At 61.3% G+C, this 18,387-nt stretch overlaps 1 protein-coding gene and 1 pseudogene across 8 annotated transcripts in view; both read left to right on the forward strand.

The window, feature by feature from the left end:
- Positions 1-18,387, forward strand: part of PLEC (plectin) — a 127,105-nt gene that overhangs the window by 67,872 nt on the left and 40,846 nt on the right. Inside the window, exon 1 of one of the 8 annotated variants that reach the window (XM_089518240.1) lies at positions 9,447-9,477. The exons of the other annotated variants lie outside the window; for them this stretch is intronic. Within the exon in view, the coding sequence (XP_089374366.1) occupies positions 9,462-9,477 (16 nt within the window). The 5' untranslated portion in view covers positions 9,447-9,461. Of the gene's footprint in view, positions 1-9,446; positions 9,478-18,387 lie in introns of those variants that run through there. 8 annotated transcript variants of the gene reach the window in all.
- Positions 3,824-5,575, forward strand: LOC149317795 (small ribosomal subunit protein eS10 pseudogene; annotated as a pseudogene).

Genomic DNA, 18,387 nt, shown 5'->3' on the forward strand with positions numbered 1-18,387 from the left:
TTCCATGAAACAGTCCTGGGCTTGTTTCTCGGGTGTCATGGAAAGCATGCCCTGCTGCTTGGGCTGGGCTGGCGTTCCTTTGCCTGATTGATTGCTATCGCTTGAATCATACAGGAATCTTCCGGAGAGCAAGGCCTGGCTTTGGCTGCCTCCTGGAGGAAGCAGCTTGGCTCGCTTGCTGGAGGTCTGTGCTCATGCTCCAGAGTGGCGCACAGACGTGCAGATGGCAGCTGAGGGTGGATTTTCCACAGGATGTGGGGTGGGCCAGGCCTGCGAGGCTGACGTCTGGGAGGCTGGAGGCCTGGCTCTGGGCTCAGGAGCAATGGTGGGGTGGGCTAGGTGGCCCTGGGGGGGGGGGTCTCTTCCAACTCGAGGATGCTGTGGCTTGGATTGTCTGGGACTTTGGGCCTTTCTTTTTGGCTTCTCTCTCTTTCTCTCTCAGGGGAGTCTCTGCTTTTCCCAGGCCGTCGTCCTGTTGGCCAAGAAGGCCAGGTGTGCCCAGCCGGCCAGCCCAAGATGTTTTCCTGGCTAATGATTAGCTTGCCTGAACAATGCCGTTTCCTGCAGGCCGCCACTGGGCAAAGGGCCATGGACTGGGTGGGTTCAGGAGGCACACTCTCTCTCTCGCTTTTGGGGAATGTCCGGCCTGAGCGGCTGGTGCCCCCTGCTGACAGCCACGGCCAAGCTCCGGAGGAGGGTACCACGTGTCTCTTGCCTCCTCTTCGTGGTCCTACTGGCTGAGGATTGAGGGAAGAGGGGGCTGAATGGAGACAAGGTGCCAGGTGAAACGGAGTCCATTGCGGGTGCAGGTGTGAACTCCAAGTAGCTGGCATGGTCCCCTGGGGGCCAGGTAAGCCTGAGACAAGGGAGTGGGGAAGGTCTGATCTCCCATGGTTGGTTTGGAACAGCTTCTCTGAAAGCCCAAGACTCCTTGCAAGTGTGTGTGTGCGCGCGTGCGCGCTTGTTGTGCGCACACTCCCTTGGTCTCCCCTCTTCTCTCACTCACAGATTCATATACCCATACCTAGGTCCCATGGAGGGCCTAAATATCGCCAAGGTACCGGATCCGTTCTGATTTTAGAAATTATGCAGGGTTAGCTGTGGTTAGTCCTTGGATAGGAGACTGCCAATGAATGCCAGGTGCTGGAAGGAACTGGCAAAATGGCCTCTGACTATTCCTTGGCTAAGACTGCCTGAGTGCAGATGGGGTGGGATATAAATAAATTATTATTATTGTTATTATTATTATTATTATTATTACTATTATGAAAATCCTGTGGGGGGAAATCATGAGGTCGCCATATGTGGACAGGTGATTTGAAGGCACATGCACATGTGTGTGCATAAACACACCTATACCTGTGTCACGTGCACACCTTGTGCAATATCGAGCCAATGAGTGTCTGCCTGCAATGCTTGAAAAGCACAAGATGGGAGAAAAGGTGGACCAAATGCTGGGGAGGGAGTGTTTTTTCTCCCCACCTCCCCCTCCCCTGCAGGGCTTGGGAGCTGGGGACTGTGCAGAGGACCACCTCTCAGGGGTATTGTGGAGGTGGATCCCTGAACAGGATACATGTCAAAGGGATCTAGGAGTCCTAGTAGACCACAAGTTGAACATGAGTCAACAGTGTAATGCGGCAGCTAAAAAGGCCAATGCGATTTTAGGCTGCTTCAATAGAAGTATAGTGTCTAGATCAAGGGAAATAATAAAGCCACTCCATTCTGCTCTGGTCAGGCCCCACCTGGAATATTGTGTCCAGTTCTGGGCAACACAGTTTAAAAAGGACATTGAGAAACTGGAGCCATGTGTCCAAAGGAGGGGAACCAAAATGGTGAAGGGTCTGGAAACCATCAAGCCCTATGAGGAATGACTTAGGGAGCTGGGGATGTTTAGCCTGGAGAAGAGAAGGTTAAGAGGTGCTATGATAGCCCTGTTTAAATATTTGAAGGGGTGTCATATTGAGGAGGGAGCAAGAAAAGGACAGAATGGAGCAATGGATGGAAGCTTCAGGAAAAGAGATTCCATCTCAACATTAGGACGAACTTCCTGACAGTAATAAGAGCTGTTTAGCATTGTATGACACTCCCTTGAAGAATATTGGAGTCTCCTCCTTTGGAGGTCTTTAAACAGAGGCTGGATGGCCATCTGTCAATGAGGGTGCTTTGATTGTGAGTTCCTGCATGGCAGAAGACTGGGGTTGGACTAGATGGCCCTTGTGGTCTCTTCCAGGTCTGATTTTAAGAAGGATGCTGGACTGGCTGGATCTTGGGGTCAGACCCTGTGGGGTCATTGCTCAACCTTTACACTTCCTCGCCAACCCAGTGCCCACAGGCCTCCTCCCATGTATTGGGGGGCAGTGTGCTTCAGCATCTCCATATAGGTAGCATGCACAGGCCTGTGTCTCCAGGTGGCACCCGCGCCAGCCACCTGCATCTGTGTGTGTGTTGGTGTGTGTGTTTGCATGGAGAGTGGGGTTTCTGGCGCAGGAGCCAGAAGCAAATCCTGGGCAAATATTGACTCTGGCTGTCAGGTTGGTGGGGGGGAGGTCAGCAGAAGGTCCTGGGAAAGGAAGGAGCTGCTTCACACATACGCCATGAAGGGCTTGTGCTTCAAACAGGGCGGGCAGCAGAGCCAGCCGGCTGGTGGATGAAGGGGGTGGTCAGCAGGGGACAAAGCCTTGGGGAGAGGGCAAAGGCGCCTGGGCATCTCTGTGCCCATGCAGCCACTAGCAGGGCCTGGTGCCACAAATTCTCATTTGAGCCGCTCTGTGGCACAGGATTCTGTGTGTAAAACAGGTTAGTACTGGAAAGGCACCTGCCGGACATTGTCCTTTTCCAAAATGCAATGGGCAGAACTGAGTCTTGTGCCATTCTGGGTGCCCTGCTGGGATATTTTTTGTGGCTTGTGTTGGGAGTGTGGGCTGCTCTGGAGTCGCTTCTTTTCCCTGGTTACTGTATGGTGGGCTTCCCCACTTGAGGCCCCTTGATACTGCGGGGCATGATAGCATGCCCACTTGCACTTAATGGATGCAAACTGCAGGAAAAGGTTGCACCTGAACATTAGAAGGAACCTCCTGACAATAAGTGCTGTTCAACTGCATGGTGGAGTCTCTTGGAGGTTTTCAGAGGCTGGATAGATTGGGGTTTGACTGGAGACCCTTGGGGTTCCTTCCATCTGTATGGACTCTGTAATTCTGTAAACATTAGGAAGAACTTCCTGAGAGCAGGAGCTATTTGACAGTGGAAGAGGCTGCTGCCTCAATGCAGTTTGGTGGAGTCTCCTTTGGAGGCCGGTTTTAAAGAGAGGCTGGATGGCTTGGATGGTGTCTTCCTATATGGCAACATTGGGTCTCTCCCAACTCCATGATTCTATGCTTTGGGGGGTCTCTCAGGGACCCTGACTATCATGGGGGGGAATGACTTTCCTCTGCCTTCTGCCTGGCTGCCCTCCCTCTGACCCACCCACCCGCCCCATGCGCCCCACAGTTCCAGACTTGCCTCCCCAGCCCCAATCCGGTCAGAGCCGGATCTTTTTCCCTTCCTGCCACATGCTCTGGGCAGACAACATGCGCCTCCCCTTCTTCTGCCCACAGCTAGCACCTTCTCGCTGCCAAGTTGTAGGAAACTCTGATGATGCGGATGGCTGTTGGCCACCCATCTAGCCATTCCTGCTCCTTGAGTGAGTCTCTGGCTGAGTCCCCCTCCTTCGCCTTCCTTGCTGCTGCGTCAGGGCTGGCAGTGCCCCCCAGCCAAAGGGAGAGGGAGGAAGGGAGCCAAACCACCACCCCATCATCCACCCACCCTCTTTAGTAGTGAGGAGGGAGGGGGTCTCCCCCACCCTTGGCAGCTGGGGAGGAGTCGGAGCAGCCCTGTGAGCGTGCCCAGCAAGGCCTCTTAGGGGGAGGGAGGAAGAGAGGGAGGGTGGTGCTCCTTGGCTGCCGGTCAGTTCCATCTCGGATCTCCTTCCTCTTCTTGCTGGCCAGTCGACTGCCTGCCTCTCTGCCCCTGGCCCAGCAGCCCCACTCCTTGCCCTCAACATGGTGGCTGGCATGCTAATGCCCCTGGGGCAACTGCGTACCATCTATGAGCTACTCTTCAGGGATGGGGTCTTGGTGGCCCAGAAGGACCCCCGGCCCCAGAGCCACCACCCACAGCTGCCAGGGGTCAGCAACCTGCAGGTCCACCGGGCCATGGCCTCCCTGCGCTCCCGCGGCCTTGTCCGGGAGAACTTCGCCTGGCGCCACTCCTACTGGTACCTGACGGATGATGGCATTGCGCACCTGCGCCAATACCTGCACCTCCCGTCTGAGATTGTGCCCGCCACCCTGCAGCGGGTACGCCGGCCTGTGGCCACCGCCAGGCCAGCCTATTGCCCGCCCCGTGTACAGGCCGCGCCAGGTGGGGCCCTCAGCTGCCCGCCCAAACCTCAGGAGGGCTCACGACAGGCCTACCGGCGGAAGGAGGAGGATCCGGTCATTGTACGTGCGGCGCACGTGCAGCCAGTGAGGGTGGCGCCAAGGGTGGCATCGGACAGCAGCCCTGATGAAGGTCAGAGACCCCCTGGGGACGGGTCAGAGGTGAAAGGAGGCCTACAAAGTATGGGTCTGCCTGGGGTGTGATGTTATCGTGGCATGTGGGCATTTTGTTTGGGCGTGCTACTTACTGTGGAGAGTGAATGGCCGGTGAATGGCCACTTGGCTCTTGGCAAGACTTACCAGACTGCCTCTTCCCTCTCTGGGTTCTTGCTCTCCTCTGGTGCTAATGTGTGCGTCTAGATCTCTGGGGCGCGGTGTGGGGCTGTTGTTCCAGACTAGTTGCCATGGGGTTCATGGGCCGGCAGTCATTCCAGGGAGTGTTGTGTTCCTCCTCCCCACAGTCTGGGGAAAGAGAAGGTCTCCCCCAATGTCCATTCATTCATTCATTCATTCATTCATTCATTCATGCTTCTTCCAAGGCCTCACTCAGGAGCTGGCAGAGATGCCAGAGAAAAGGGGGTGCCCAGCACCCAATAGTAGGCTTCTTTTTGAGGGGAGCCCTCTCCTCCACAGCTGGCTTCCTCTGCCTCATGGGTCGCTCCCCAGAGCCGGAGGGCCCCCCATCCAGGGTGCTGTGGTCTATTCTGAGGCAGGCCCAGAGATCTGGGGTGGGCGAAGGGGCCCTCCGTCCCTGGCCGACAGGTGGGCCGCAGCTGCTGCCTTTCTATCCTTAGCCAGACACTGCTTCTTCCTGGGCTGGTGGGCAGGCACCACTCCCTGGACAAGTGTGCCACCGCCGGCCGGCCGCCTCCTCGTCTTTCTGCCTGCCAAGGTCAGAGGGGCGGTTGGTGCTCTGCCCCATGGAGCCTGCAGGAGCCAGAGAAGCCCTGGCCGGAAGGGCCCCAGAGCCCCAGAAAAGGAGGCGGCCACGCAGGGGGCGCAGAAGGAAGGGACCCCCACCTGGTGAAGGTACCCCAGGAGACGTCTCCGCTGCAACTGGTGCCCCAGAAAACTCTGCCACCCACATGCCCACCCTACATGGCATGGAGGCTGGTGGGCTGACCACCGCCTCTCTTTTGCCTGGACAGAGGGGTTTTCCCTCTCTCATTCTTCTGACCATGGCGGGGGGGGGGCTGCCCATTTCAATGCCCAGGTGGGGAGGGGGGGGGGTTCCGGGTGATGGTGGATGCCTCTGGGGCAGTCCATGGGGGAAGGGGGCACTGTTGGGTGTGATACTGCTTTGGCACCTCTGTGGCCAGTGGCCAGGCCTTCCTCCAACAAGGCCAGTGTGTTTTTTTGGAGGGTGGAGTGTCTCCCTCCAGACCCTTCCAGCCCCCCCCCACTATTCCCTGCCCTTGGGGCCCCTGGGCCAGCGCGACCAGAGGTCCTCTTTTCCCGGACACAGCAGCATGCGGCCCAGTCCCCCTCCCGCCCCTTTGAAGGCCTGACTTGGGCCCTGGCAGAGATGCCCCGGAGGGGGCTGCCCAGGGCAAGGCTTCGGGGGGGGGGCTCCCTCTGGAGGCAGGGAGTGATCCTTCTGTAAGTGCTCTTTCGCTTTCCTTTGGGGAATGCCCTCCGTTCTTCTTCAGGTCCTCCTTTGGGGTGTCCTCCTTTCCCAGGACATGTCCTCCACTTCCGCCGGAGCAGGACCAGGAGGCAGTAACCGATCCTCCTCCTGCCAGCTCCGCTTCCCTCCTGGGGGGTCCTGGGAAGGGGCTGAGGGGGCTCCGCTCTGGCAGCTGGAGGGAGCCCCTGATCCGGGGAGGAAGAGGGGGTGGGCCTGGCCTCTGCCTCTGCCTCAGTCTGCCGGGGCTTGTCCGGGAGGCTGCTGGGCGCCAGGAGCGAGAGGGAGAGGGAGCCGCCCCTCCGCCGGCTCTGGACTGGGAGGACGGGCGCTGCTTCATGGAGGACCTCATCCAGCAGGGGCAAGGTACTCTCGGGACAGCGGAGGAAAGGGGGTCTAGAGTGAGAGGGGCCAGGGCCAGACCCCCAAAAGCCCCCTTGTCTCTGTCTGTTTGGGGGCTGGGCCTTCTCCTCCTCCGGGGGGGGACCAGGGTGAGAGTATGGGGGGCTCTATGCCTTGGGAAGGTTGGGCCCATCCTTTCCGCCGTGGGGGGGAGGCTGGAGAGGCGCAGGGAGGGAGCCCCTGCCCTCTTTCCAGGGGGGCATCTCCCCATCAAGGGGACTGGACCCCCCTTCCCCCGGGGCTTTCCTTCCGCAGCTGCTTCCAAGATGGGTTTCAGGGGAGGGGGTCTTCCAGGGGATCTCTCCCCCCTTTAGCTCAGCCGCAGATGGCCCCGCCCCCTGCCTGCCACTCAACGCCTGGTGCCCCCCCGGGCCTGCCCCCCACCCTCCTCGCCCCAAGACTCTGGCTGAGGGGCTCCTGTGGCCCAAAGAGCAAAGGCCACCGCAGGAGCCCCCCTGGCCGCCCCTCTTCGGGGAGGTTTCCAGCAAAGGAGAGCAACCTCCCGCTTGTTTCCTTCCTTCCTTCCTTCTGCATAGAAAGCTTGGCTGATGGTCGCACTGGATCTGTAGAGTTGGGGGGGGGGGTCCCAAGGGCCACCAAGGGCCACCAGCCCCCCCCCCCCGAGGCCAGTGCTTAGATTCCACCCAAACCTTCAGAAGGCCTCCTTCTCTGCTCCCAGGGAGGAGGGCTGGAGGGGGGTGGCCCTTGAGACCTCCCCCAACTCGAAGGGAGGCCGTCCAGCCTCTGCTTAGAGCCTCCCCAAAGCATCTGCGACAGAGAGGTCAGCAGAGGGCCCTCTGACCATGGGGGGGGGGGGTCTGGTCTGGGGGTGGCCCAGGGAGGGTCCTGGCCGAGGCCTGAGGAATGGGAGGCCATTGTATGTACAAAGAGGAGGGAGAGGAGAGATTCCTTTCCAGGCGGCTGCACCAGGCGCAGGCAGAGGCCTCTTGGCCTTCAGGGAGAGAGCCCAGCCTCGGCAAGGGGAAGGGGCCTCGAATGGCCCTTTAGCTGAGCCTGGGGTCTCCGTGCCTTTTGGGCCTTGGGCTCTTCATAGAATCACAGAATCCTAGAGTTGGAAGAGACCCCAAGGACCCTGATCCAGTCCAACCCCCTTCTGCCATGCAGGAAATCCCCATCAAAGCCATCCAGCCTCTGCCTGAAGACCTCCAAGGAAGGAGACTCCACTACACTCCCAGGAAGGAGTCTGTTCCTCTCTCCAACAGCCCTTGCTCTCAGGGAGTTCTTCCTAATCTTGAGCTGGAATCTCTTTTCCTGGAGCTGGCATCCATGGCTCCATGGCATCCCTTCAAGTATTTAAACAGGGCTCTCATATCACCTCTGAACTGTCTCTTCCTCAAGCTAAACAAATCTAGCTGCCCAAGTCCTGCTTCATGGTTTCCAGACCCTTCACCATTTTGGTTGCCCTCCTTTGGACACATGGCTCCAGTTTCTCAATCTCCTTTTGGAATTGTGGGGCCCAGAACTGGACCCAGGATTATTCCAGGTGGGGCCTGACCAAAGCAGAATAGAGGGGCACTATGACTTCCCTTGATCTAGACTTCTATTGATGCAGCCTAGAATTGCATTGGCCTTGTTAGCTGCCGCATCACACTGTTGACTCATGTTCAACTTGTGGTCCACTTGGACTCCCAGATCCCTTTCACATGCAGTTTCATTCAGCCAGGTGTCCCCCATCTGACACTTCTCCTGGGGTCAGGCCTCTCCTGCATCCCTTGCCGGATGGTCATCTAGCCGGCCAAAGACCCAGGAGATGGGTTTTTTAATGGGTTTTCCAGGATACGCAGCCATGTTGTAGAAGCGTTTGTTCCTGAGCGTTTCGCCAGCATCTTCAGAGAAAAGGAGATGCTTTCCAGCTCCCTCTTTTTTTGGGGGGGGGCTTAAGGGGGCAATGTGTAAACAATATTTCCAAACCGTGGATGTTTGGACCCATGGATAAAACAGTTGGTGGCTATGGAGGGCTGACTGTGTGCAAAGGGATCTTGTAGCCCTTTGAGAGTAATGAAAGGCAAGCCGTTGGGAGCATGAGCTTCGTGAAGATTTGCGTCTACTTCCTCAGATGCATCTCTCATCATACAATTTGTTATGATCTCTTCCCCGTTTCTGGCTGTGGATCCAGACAGGGAACCATCCAGAAAAACCACAGCAGCATCGCTTTAAAGAGCATATCAAGCAAGACAAAGTAAAACCCCTCGATCGGTTCTTTAAAACTGGTAATTTAAAAATTGTGTTTGAGGTTTTGGTGGAGGAGGAGGAAGAGGAGGAAGCCTTTTGGGTGGGGGTCTCCTTCCACCTGGAGCTCTTTAATGGGGAGGGGGCTGGCCCCTGTCTAGAGAGGCTGTGCCTTGGGACCCTGACCAATGTCATGGGCCAGGAATCCTCCGAAGGTGGTTCGGCCCTTCTGCCTCCGAAACAGAGCCTAGTGCTTAGGATCCCTGGGTGGCTTTGCATCCAAGTCCTAACCAGGGCTGGCCCTGCTTAGCTCCCAAGATCAGATGGGATCTGGGGCCTCAAGTCATCTATTCCATGGGTTGCACAGGGTTTTCTTAGGCAAGGAACAAGTGGTCCCTGAGCATTCCTTGTCCTTTGCTGCCAGGACACACACACACAGGCATTGGGGCTGTCATTTCCCAGCATGCCCAGGCTTAGGGAGCTGAAGGGCCCCTTCCCCGGGCAGAGCAGGGGCCTCTGGGGCCATCCTTGGGGATGAGCGATGCTCCCTCCAGGGCCCGCGGGGGCCTTCTTCGGCCTCCCCTCCTGGGGGCGTGGCCTCCCTCCGGGGCCCCTCCCTCCCCCCCCTCCGGAGCCGGGCGTCAGGCTCTCTCTCTCTCTCTCTCTCGGTGGGTGGCCTGGGCGCTATTTATAGCCTCCCTCCCTCCCTCCCCCGAATGGCCCCCGGGGAGCCGCTGGGGCTGACCCAGAGCAGGCGCCTGCCGCTCGGACCCTCACTCGGACCCTGGCCGCTGGGCTGCTGCGGCTGCTCCAGTGCCCCCCTCGCCCCCATGAAGATCGTGCCCGGTAGGCCTGGAGGGAGGGAGGGAGGGAGGGAGGGGAGGCCCTGGCAGACCCTGCCTGCCCTGGGCTGCGGAAGGGCCTCTCCGGAGGCCAGCGAGGGCCAGGGGGCTGCTGCTGCTGCTGGAGGGAGAGCTCGGGGTCCGGGGCCCGGCGAGGGAGGGAGGGAGGGAGGGAGGGCCTGGAGGGGGAGGAGGATCCTGGGCTGTGGCTTCTCCTCTGGAGGGGCCTCCCCGGGCCAGGCGCCCTCCTCCCTCTCTCCCTCCCTCGCAGCGCCGCCGGAGAAGGAAGGGCACCGGCCGGAGCCTATTGCTGCCGCGGGCGGGGGGCTTCGGCGGCCATGGAGCCCGGGGGCGGGGGCGGGGGTCTCTTCCCTTCGCTGGTGGTGGCCGGGCACGCGCTGAGCCTGGCCCTGGTCTGGTACCGGCGCCGCGGGGCAGCGGGACTCTCTCCGGAGCAGCAGCAGCAGCAGCAGCAGCAGCAGCTGCAGGGTGAGTCAGCCGCTCAGCCAGCGGGGAAGCGGCGGCGCTAGGGCCCCGCGGAGGGCGGGCGGGCGGGCGGGGGCGGACCCTCCTCCTCTGGACGAAGCCCCCCTCCCTCCCTCCCTCCCTCCCTGGCGCCCCTTAACTCCTTCGCCGCCGGAGACGATCAGCCCTGCCTTTGGGGACTTGCAGCCATTCCCTCGGCCCTGCTCCCCCCGCCCCGCTCCATCCCCGCTTGGGGAGGGGAGGGGAGGGGCCTTACAAGCCAGCCCTCCCCTCCCCTCTCCTCTTCTCCGGCGGAGAGGCGACCTGAAACGGCCCCGAAGTCCTTGGGCGCCTTTGACATTTCAAGCCCCCCCCCCAGACTGGCTCCGGGGAGGGGAGGGGAGGGGAGGGGGCTGCCTTGGGGCTAGAGGGCCTTTGGGTTGGCCTCCTGCTTCCCAACTTGAGGGCCTCGGGGGGAGGGTGGATCGAGGGCTGGGGGGCCGAGGGGGGCAGTGGCGCCCCCGGCCTTCCCTTCCTTGGCCCCCCCCCCGCGATGTTTCTGTACTGCCAAGGCTCCCGGCGGGGGGCAGCGAAAGGGGCAAGACCCCCCCCTTAGAGCTGTTTTTGGCGCCTTGGAAGGGGTCCCTCGGACGGAGCCTCCCCCGCGAAGGGGACTGGAAGGAAGGGGATTTGGGGCGCCTTTTGGGGGGGGCTCTGGGTCCCAGGTGCGTCCGTTTTCCGGGGAGGGCTTTTATTCTGACGAGGCCCCGGTGCCCTCGGTGCCAAGGGCGGCAGGTGGCACCTGGGAGGGATCCTTGTGTGTGTTTTGGGTCTGGCTGTTTATTTTTGCCCGCGGGGGAGGCGGGGCCTTCCGGCTGTTGCTGTGGGGGCGGGGCAGTCAGGGCCCAGCTGTCTGTCTTTGGGGAGGGGCTGGCAAGGGGCCTGGGGCTAGTTGGGGGTCCGGCCTCCGCCTTCCCGCCCGCCCCCCCCACCTGAAGGGCAAATGCCTTCCCCGACCCTCCCAGAGGCCTCCCCTCCTGGCTTCGGGGCCCGAGTGGCCTCCTCAGTCCCAGGAAGCCCCCCACCCACCACCACCTCTGTCGGGAGGTTAGTTCTGGGCCTCTGAGCATGGGCAGAGCGCCACTCTCTGTGACGCCTTTCTTTTGAGGGCCTCCCTCCCCCACAGAAAACGTGGCCCCCACCGACGCCGCCCAAAGAGTGTGGCCTCACTGGGGGAGGGGGGCTTCCTGGGGTCGGAAACACGCCGCCTGGCATCCCCCCCAACCCCTCCCCACAATATTTCCAGAGCCCGCGGAGTTCCCAGAACCAATGCCACCCTTTCCGGGCATCGCCCTGGATGCCCCCCCCCCGTGTCCTGCTGCCATGGCAACGCCTGACTGACGGGCCGCCCCCCTCGCCCCGCCCGAAAGCCAAAGTCTGCGCTGCCAGGAGAGCAGCTGCTCCGGAATGGAAACTGAAACCAGGAGGGGAGGGGGAGAAAGGGGTGCAGAGGACGAGAAGCCCCCTCAGACCCACAGCCCCTTCCCTTCATATGTCCCCCCGGGCCCCCCGGGCAGGGAGGGCTTGGGACCCCGGGAGCCCTCCTCTTGGGGCAGGCAGTCCCCCTGGGCCCCATTGGGAGCCTTCCCTTCGGAGGCAGCCCTCCTCCTGCTGCTGCTGCCTTTGGAGCGGGGCGGGGGTCTCGGGCAGGCCCTTGCTCCCTGGCACCAGCCAAGGGGAGGGCGAGGAGGGCCTGTGCCCGAGACCTGCCCCCTTCCCTCCTGGCTAATCCCCGCTTGGGCCGGGGCCTGTTCCCGGGCAGAGCGGCGCTGCCCCGCGAGGCTGATGGGCCCGATGCCCGGCCAGACCCCCCTCCTCCTCCTCCTCCTCCGCCGCCAAGGTCGCTCGCAGCTGCCCCGAGGCATCATCCCACTCTGGGCAATGCCTGGCCTGGCAGCCTGGGCGGCTGGGGGTCCCTGGGCTGCAGTGCCACCCCTGTGCCCGGCCCTGGCCCTGGCTGGGGGTGGTGGGCCACCTGGCCCCATCTCTCTCCCTGGGTCCGGACGCCGTGTTCCCAGGGAGGGAGGCAGGGAGGGAGGGAGGGGCGGCCCCACCCGGAGGCTGCCAGGCTATTCTTAGCCCCCCAGAGGCGGGGAGGGCAGGGGGGGCGCTTGTTGGCCTGGAGACCAAGAAGGATCCCCGGTTGCTGCGCCCCCCTCAGCTCTGATGGGGCCGGACCCCCAAATAGACTCCTGGAGAAGCAGGGGAGGGGGGCAGGGGAGTCGGACTGAGCCCCAGCGGAGGGGCTCCTGGCCGCCTTGGCCTGGCCTTCCTTATTGTTTATTATTATTATTATTATTATTAACCTTGATTTATGAAGCGCTGTAAATTTACATGCCATCTTTTTAGTTCGAGGGTTCCCTGCCCTGGGGCTTCCAATCTAAAAAGACATGACACAGAAGGAGAAGAAGGGAGTGGTGGAGGGAAAGGGTCAGAGGTCCAGCAGTTCCTCTCTACCTCCGAGGCCTGGACCAAGGCAGATGGACTGGAGGGAGGGCTTGCCTTCATCATGGACGGTTAATCTTCATCCAGGGAAAATACATACTCTCAAGTAGGATAATACATATACAATACATAGCAATACAGGAAATGGTTCGATAAACAGGCACCAAAAGAACACCAAATAGCAAGCGACAATTACGCAATGTCTGGGAAGGCTTCTCTGAACAGCATGGTCTTCAACTCCGTTTTGAAGCTGGTTAAAGAAGTGATGGCTCTTGTGTCTCGTGGGGGAAGGAGGTTCCAGGAGTGGGGGGCAGCGAGTGAAAAGGGGTGAATCCGAGATGGGGCAGAGGAAATCCTGGGCTGAGACAGTAGGCCTTGGGGGCTGCTCTCTTGCTGGACCTTGTTGCTCGTCCTCATGTGGTTGTTGCGGTTGTGTGCCTTCAAGTGGTTTCCGACTTTTGCCCCCCTGCCATGGGTACTTTCTTGGCCAGGTTTCCTCAGAGGAGCTTGCCCTCGCCTTCCTCTGGGGCTGAGAGAGTGGGACCTCTGGCCCAAGGGTCGCCCGGTGGGCTGCAGCCAGAAAGCGGCAGCCGCAGGAGCTGCCCTGGGCTTGAGGCGACTTCCTCCGGTGCAACTGAGTCTGGGGAAAGCCTCCTCCTTTCAGTGAGTCTCCAACTGCTGCAAGGTATTCTTAGCATTATTATAATTATTATTATTGCCTCCAAATGCATCTGAGGAAGGAGGCTGGCGTCCAGGGAAAGGCATGCTGCCAACTGCTTCCTTTCGGTGAGGGGCACAGGAGCCCTTTCCAGGCTGCTTCCTGAATCCTACTCTCCAGAGTCTTACTCCAAGGCTCCGACCACTAGGCCCTGCTGCCTGGGGCTCTTGCCTGACTTCCAGTATTATTATCATTCTTAAGACCATTAATACTCTTGTCTTTGCTGTTGTTATCCCCCCCCTCGCCCTGGGCCTTCCCCCCAAGACTGGGGCTCCCGGGGAGGGACCCAAGGAAGAGGGCATGAGCCCCATTGGAAACACTCGCCCTCAACAAGGCTTTTAAAAGCAAGCAGCCAGGAGGCCCAGAGCCTCCTCAAAGCCAGTCTTTCCTGGGGAGGGAAGGGAGGGAGGGAGGGAGGGAAGAGAGGCCTGAGGCTGGGCCCGAGGCCTTCTTGGCCCGGAGAGGCTCTGGAGCTTCGCTTTGGGGCCAGAGAGCCACTGGCTGAGCCCCCGAGTTAAACCCCGCCGGGGAAAGGCAGCCTGGGCGCCTTCAGGTGCTTCCGATTGATGGCTGGAGCCTCTCTCTGCCAGGGGCTTTCCTCCCAGGTTTCCTCAGGGGAGGCTTGCCATGGCCCTCCTCTGAGGCTGAGAGTGTGTGCCTCACCCGGAGGAGGGTTTCCATAGCCCTGAATCGAGGCTGCCTCTGAGCATGTGCAGAGCACATGGCGCTCTCTCTCCCCCCCCCGGGCTTCTCTGGGGCGCAGTCCCTCCTTTGGGGGGTGCCAAGGGGTGCCAGGGCGCGGCTGGAGGGAAGGGAAGCTGGCGGCGGAGGCCTTGCTCAGACTTTCCGCTTCCCTGGGCCAGATGTGGGCTTTTGGGGGGGTCAGGAAGGGGGGAGGCTGACTCACTTCTCCCTGGCGCTTTGGGTCCCTCCCTCCCCAAAGTCTGTCCAGAGAACTTGGTGGGGAAGGCCTGCCAAGGGATTTGGGGGCCTGCCTTTGAGCGCAAGCCTTTGGGAGTCTGGAGTGCTCTCGCTGCGAGGGATGGCGAGGGGCCCAGGGCCCAGGCCAAGGCCCGCCCGCCCGCACACCAAGGGCCTTCGGGGCACCCTTTTCAGGGCCAGAAGGTGCGCTGACAGGAGCCCACGTTCCCTCCCAGGACTGGCTCCTTGCACCCGAGGAAGGGGCCTCGGGCCTCCCAGGCTCATCCTCCCTGGAGGTGGAGGAGGCTCCAGGGCCCTCTGGTCCGACCTCATTCTGCCCTATAGGAATACATGGGGCCTGGAGTTGGAAGAGACCCCCAGAAGGGCCCTGACCCAGCCCCAGCCCCTTCTTCTGCCCCCCCCCCCCCCCGCTGACCGAGGGCCATCCGTCCTCCTCCTCCCTCGAGGGAGCGTTGTTTGTGTTTCTGGCTTGGAGTGCAAAAGGAGGCAGGGAGCCCGATCTGGCTGTCCCTGCTGCCGCCTTATCTGCTCCTGGCAGGCCAGCCCTGCTGCTGCTGCTCTCTCTGGGGCTTCCCAATGTGGCGACTTCCCCACGGAAAGGGGGACTTTCCAGAGCTTTTGGTGTGCTTTTGGGGCCTGGCTCTGATTCAGTGCAGTTTGGGTGACTTTGGCCCATTCCAGCTCCAGCCCTGACCCTGAGGGCAGCCCTTGGCAGTGCCACACACTCAGAGAGAGGACTGGGGAGGGGTCGCCGCCCCGCCCTCAGGAAGCCCCCCCCCTCTCTCTCCCTCTTAAGTCTAGCTTTCCTAGACTTAAGCCTACTTCCTCAGGTGCATCATGGGAATTGTAGTTCATTGTGGCGCCAGAGCTCTTTCTCACAAAACTACCCTAGCACTGAGCCAGGGCAGTTAAAAGCAGTCTCAAACTGGATTATTTCTGCAGTGCGGTTGCAGCCGAACACGTTTCCATTTGGCACAAAGCTCCCTGGAGCCCCTTCGTGTCCAAATGAACATCTATCTCCAAAGGGCTGAAAGAGTCTTTGGTTGGGTTTCATGGGACTTTTGCGAGTGGAATCAGTTCCAGTGCTTTCTCTTCAAGGAGGGCGACCTTTCGTTGCCACAGCCGGATTCCGGGGGCTTTTCGGGGGCTTTGGGGCATGCTCTTCGGGGCTTCTGGCTGCCTCCTCCTCCTCCTCCTCCTCCTCCTCCTCCTCCTGCCGCCGGTCCAGAGAAAGAGGAAGGAAAGGCCTGCGGTCAGTCGGGGGGGGGCAGGGGAGGCCTGTCCGGGATGCCGCCCCTTGGCTGCCGTTTGGGGGGCCTCCTCCTCCTCCTCCTCCCCTGCCAGGCCCGGCCCCCTTCTAGCTCCCTCCGCCGGACCGGGGCTGGCCAGGAAGGGAAGAGCCGGCCAGAGGCAGCCATGGGCGGCCGCCGCGACCCCTTCTTCCCCGGCTGGTGCTGCTGCTGCTGCCTTTCCTCTTCCTCGGAGGAGGAGGAGGGCTTCGCAGGTAGACTGCCGCCTCGGCTGCTGGAGGAGGAGGAGGAGGAGACCCCCGAGGGGAGGGGAGGGAAGGGCCCCACCCGGCTGGGCCACGGAGGGAGGGAGTCCCTTCCTGGCGTGGCTCAGTGAAGCGGGGGCCTGCCTTGGCTGCCCCGGATCCCCTGGGAAGCGGCCTGGCTGGGCAGCAGCAAGGCGGGAAGGGCGGAGGAGGAGGAGGAGCGCCCAGGGAGGGAGGAGGGCCCAGAGGCAGGCAGCAGGCAGCAGCCTCGTCCTCCGGGGCCAGTGGCGGCGGCGGCAGCGGGGCCTAGTGGTGCTGGGCTGCTTGGGCCATGTCTGGCGGCGCCCCTTCTCCTCCTCCTGGGCCTTCGCTGGAGGGCCCCTTCTTCGCCCCCAAGAGGGCGGTGCTGCTGGGCGGCTCGGAGTGGCTGGTCGCCCCGGAGACCCACCGCCAGCGCCTCCTGCGCGGCCTCCTCTGCTGCCTCGGTAGGTCCCCCAGGAGCAGGAGCAGGAGCAGGAGGGCGAGGGACCCAGGCAGGCAGGCAGGGAGGCCTACCTGGCAGGGACGGCGGGCTCTTCCCAGCGCCTCGGGCAGGGCGGGGTTAAGGGGCGGGGCGGGGCGGGCTCCTCCCCTCCGTCGCCGAGGCAACCGGCCCCGCCCCCCGCGCAGGCGCCAGAGGCGTCCTCCTTTCCCAGGACATGTCCTACATTGCATCACCAAACTGTCCTCCATTTGGAGCAGGGCCTCCGAGAGGGAGAGACCCTGAAGCCCTTCTTCTTCCTCAGAGGCAGCCTTCGGAGCTCCGGCTCAGGCGCCTCCTTCCCCGAAATGCATCTGAGGAAGTGGCCTGAAGTCTGCAGAAGCTCCTGCGCCAAAGCCTTTCTTTGGCGGAGCCTCTCTCTCTCTCTCCAGACCGAACCCAGGGACGGCGCTTGGGATTCTAGCCGCAGAGGGATGTTTGTAGCTTTCATTCAGCCACGCCCTCCATTTTCTCTGGAATGTCCTACATTTCGTGGTGCCTTGTCCTCCTCTGCAGTTGGGACATTGGTGGCTCTGCTTGTGCCCCGCGGGCAGAGAGGGGTCTTGGTCACCCCCAGCCCCCAATTGCTGGGGTGCCCTGCGATCCCCAGGAGACCTTTGGGCAAGCTTGACCCAGAGGAGGGCTGCCAAGAGCTTGGGAAGGCTGCTGTGGGGGTCCAGGCCCCCTCCTCCTCGAGAGGCTTTTCCACTACAGCCCCCATCATCCCCTCTCCGCAGCCTGGGACCTGCCCTCCAGGCTGGACCCCGATGGAGGGAAACTTTGTCCGCTGCAGAAACGAAGCAGCCTGGCACCGCCGGGAACCCTGGGATTTGTAGTAGGGTCTCAGCACACTGCAAAGCCCAGGGGCCCTTAAAGTGGTGTGGAACTGCTCTGCCTCCTGCAGTGTGGAAGCCCCATCCCCAGGGCAAGAGGCACGGCCCGGGTGCCAATCCTGACCCAGGCCCCTGGGGCCCTTGGAGTCACACTCTCTCAGCCTCAGGAAGGCAAGGGCAGAAAACAAGCAGCGGAGTAGGAAAGGACTGGGGGGAATCCCATCGGCCCCCTCCCTCCCTCCCTCCTTGGAGCCCCCCCTTGAAATGCCCCCCCAAAACCTCTGGGGTGGCAGCTCTTCTCTGGGGTCCTTAATGGAGGCTGAGCATTTAGTTGGGAGTGGGGCCCTTTTTATTGTGGGGGGGGGCACAGGCTGCGGTTTCCATTGTGTCTCCAGAGTCCGTTTTGAGAGGAACTGGGTGGGAGGGGCCACTGGGGGCGGGTTGTATCCTCATTAGCCTCATTAGCCTCATTAGTCTTATTATTAAGCTCATTATTATTCTAAAGCGCCGCCGCAGACAGGACGCTTTGGAGCGGAGGGTCCCCTGCCCTCAGGCTGACAGTCTGACCATGAAGAGCTTTGGGCGCCAGGGCCACGGGGGCCCCAATGTTTGCAATGGGGGGCCGCTGGGGGTCCCTGCCTTTTGGGGGCGCCTCTGGAAGGGACTGGGAAGGCTAGAAGGGGGGGGTCAACCCGATCTTCTTGCCCCGGATTGGAGCCCCTTTGAATCCTGAGAAGGCCGCCTTTTAGAAGTGGGTTTCAAATTATATTTAGGGTTCTTTTTTTGGGGGGGGGGCTGTGTGGCCTGTTCTGGGAGACTTTGTCCTGTATAGACAGACTCCTCTATAAGACTATAGACACTTCAGCCAAGAAACTGACCCCAAAGACTGAGCGGACTTTGCCAGGAGGCAGGGAGGGGCTCCGTGCCCCCCCCCCCAGAAGGGAAGGCCGCCTTTTAGAGATGGGTTTGGACTTGGGTCAGCCTTGCGGAACATGTGGGGGGGTCATGTTGGCAGCGAGCCAGGTATGGGGGGGCAAGGCTCCGGGGGGGGTCAGTGGGGCAGTTGGCCTCCTGGGAGCCTCCTCTCTCTCTCTGGGGCTCCTTGGGAAGTCCGGGGTTTCCTGGGGTCCATGTGCCCCTTGGCCCCTTCCCCCTCCCTCCCTGAACTCTTCCCTCTTTAGTCCTTTGTGGGTTTTTCGGGGGGGGGGGCTGTGTGAATGCCATGTTCTAGAAGGGTTTCTTCCTGACGTTTGCCAGCATTCTCTGAAGATGCCAAAGCCACAGATGCTGCTTGCAAACCGTCAGGAAGAAACCCTTCTAGAACATGGCATTCACACAGCCCCCCCCAAAAAAACCCACAAAGGACTATCGTCTTTCGTCTTTCCTCCCCCCCCCCCCTTTGTTGGGCCTTGGCCTCTCCTCCCCCCCCCCCCCGG

This window comes from Sceloporus occidentalis, unplaced genomic scaffold, assembly GCF_023333645.1.
Source record: "Sceloporus occidentalis isolate IW3139 unplaced genomic scaffold, rSceOcc1.0.p SCAF_3, whole genome shotgun sequence".
NCBI classification, from domain to species: Eukaryota; Metazoa; Chordata; class Lepidosauria; order Squamata; family Phrynosomatidae; genus Sceloporus; species Sceloporus occidentalis.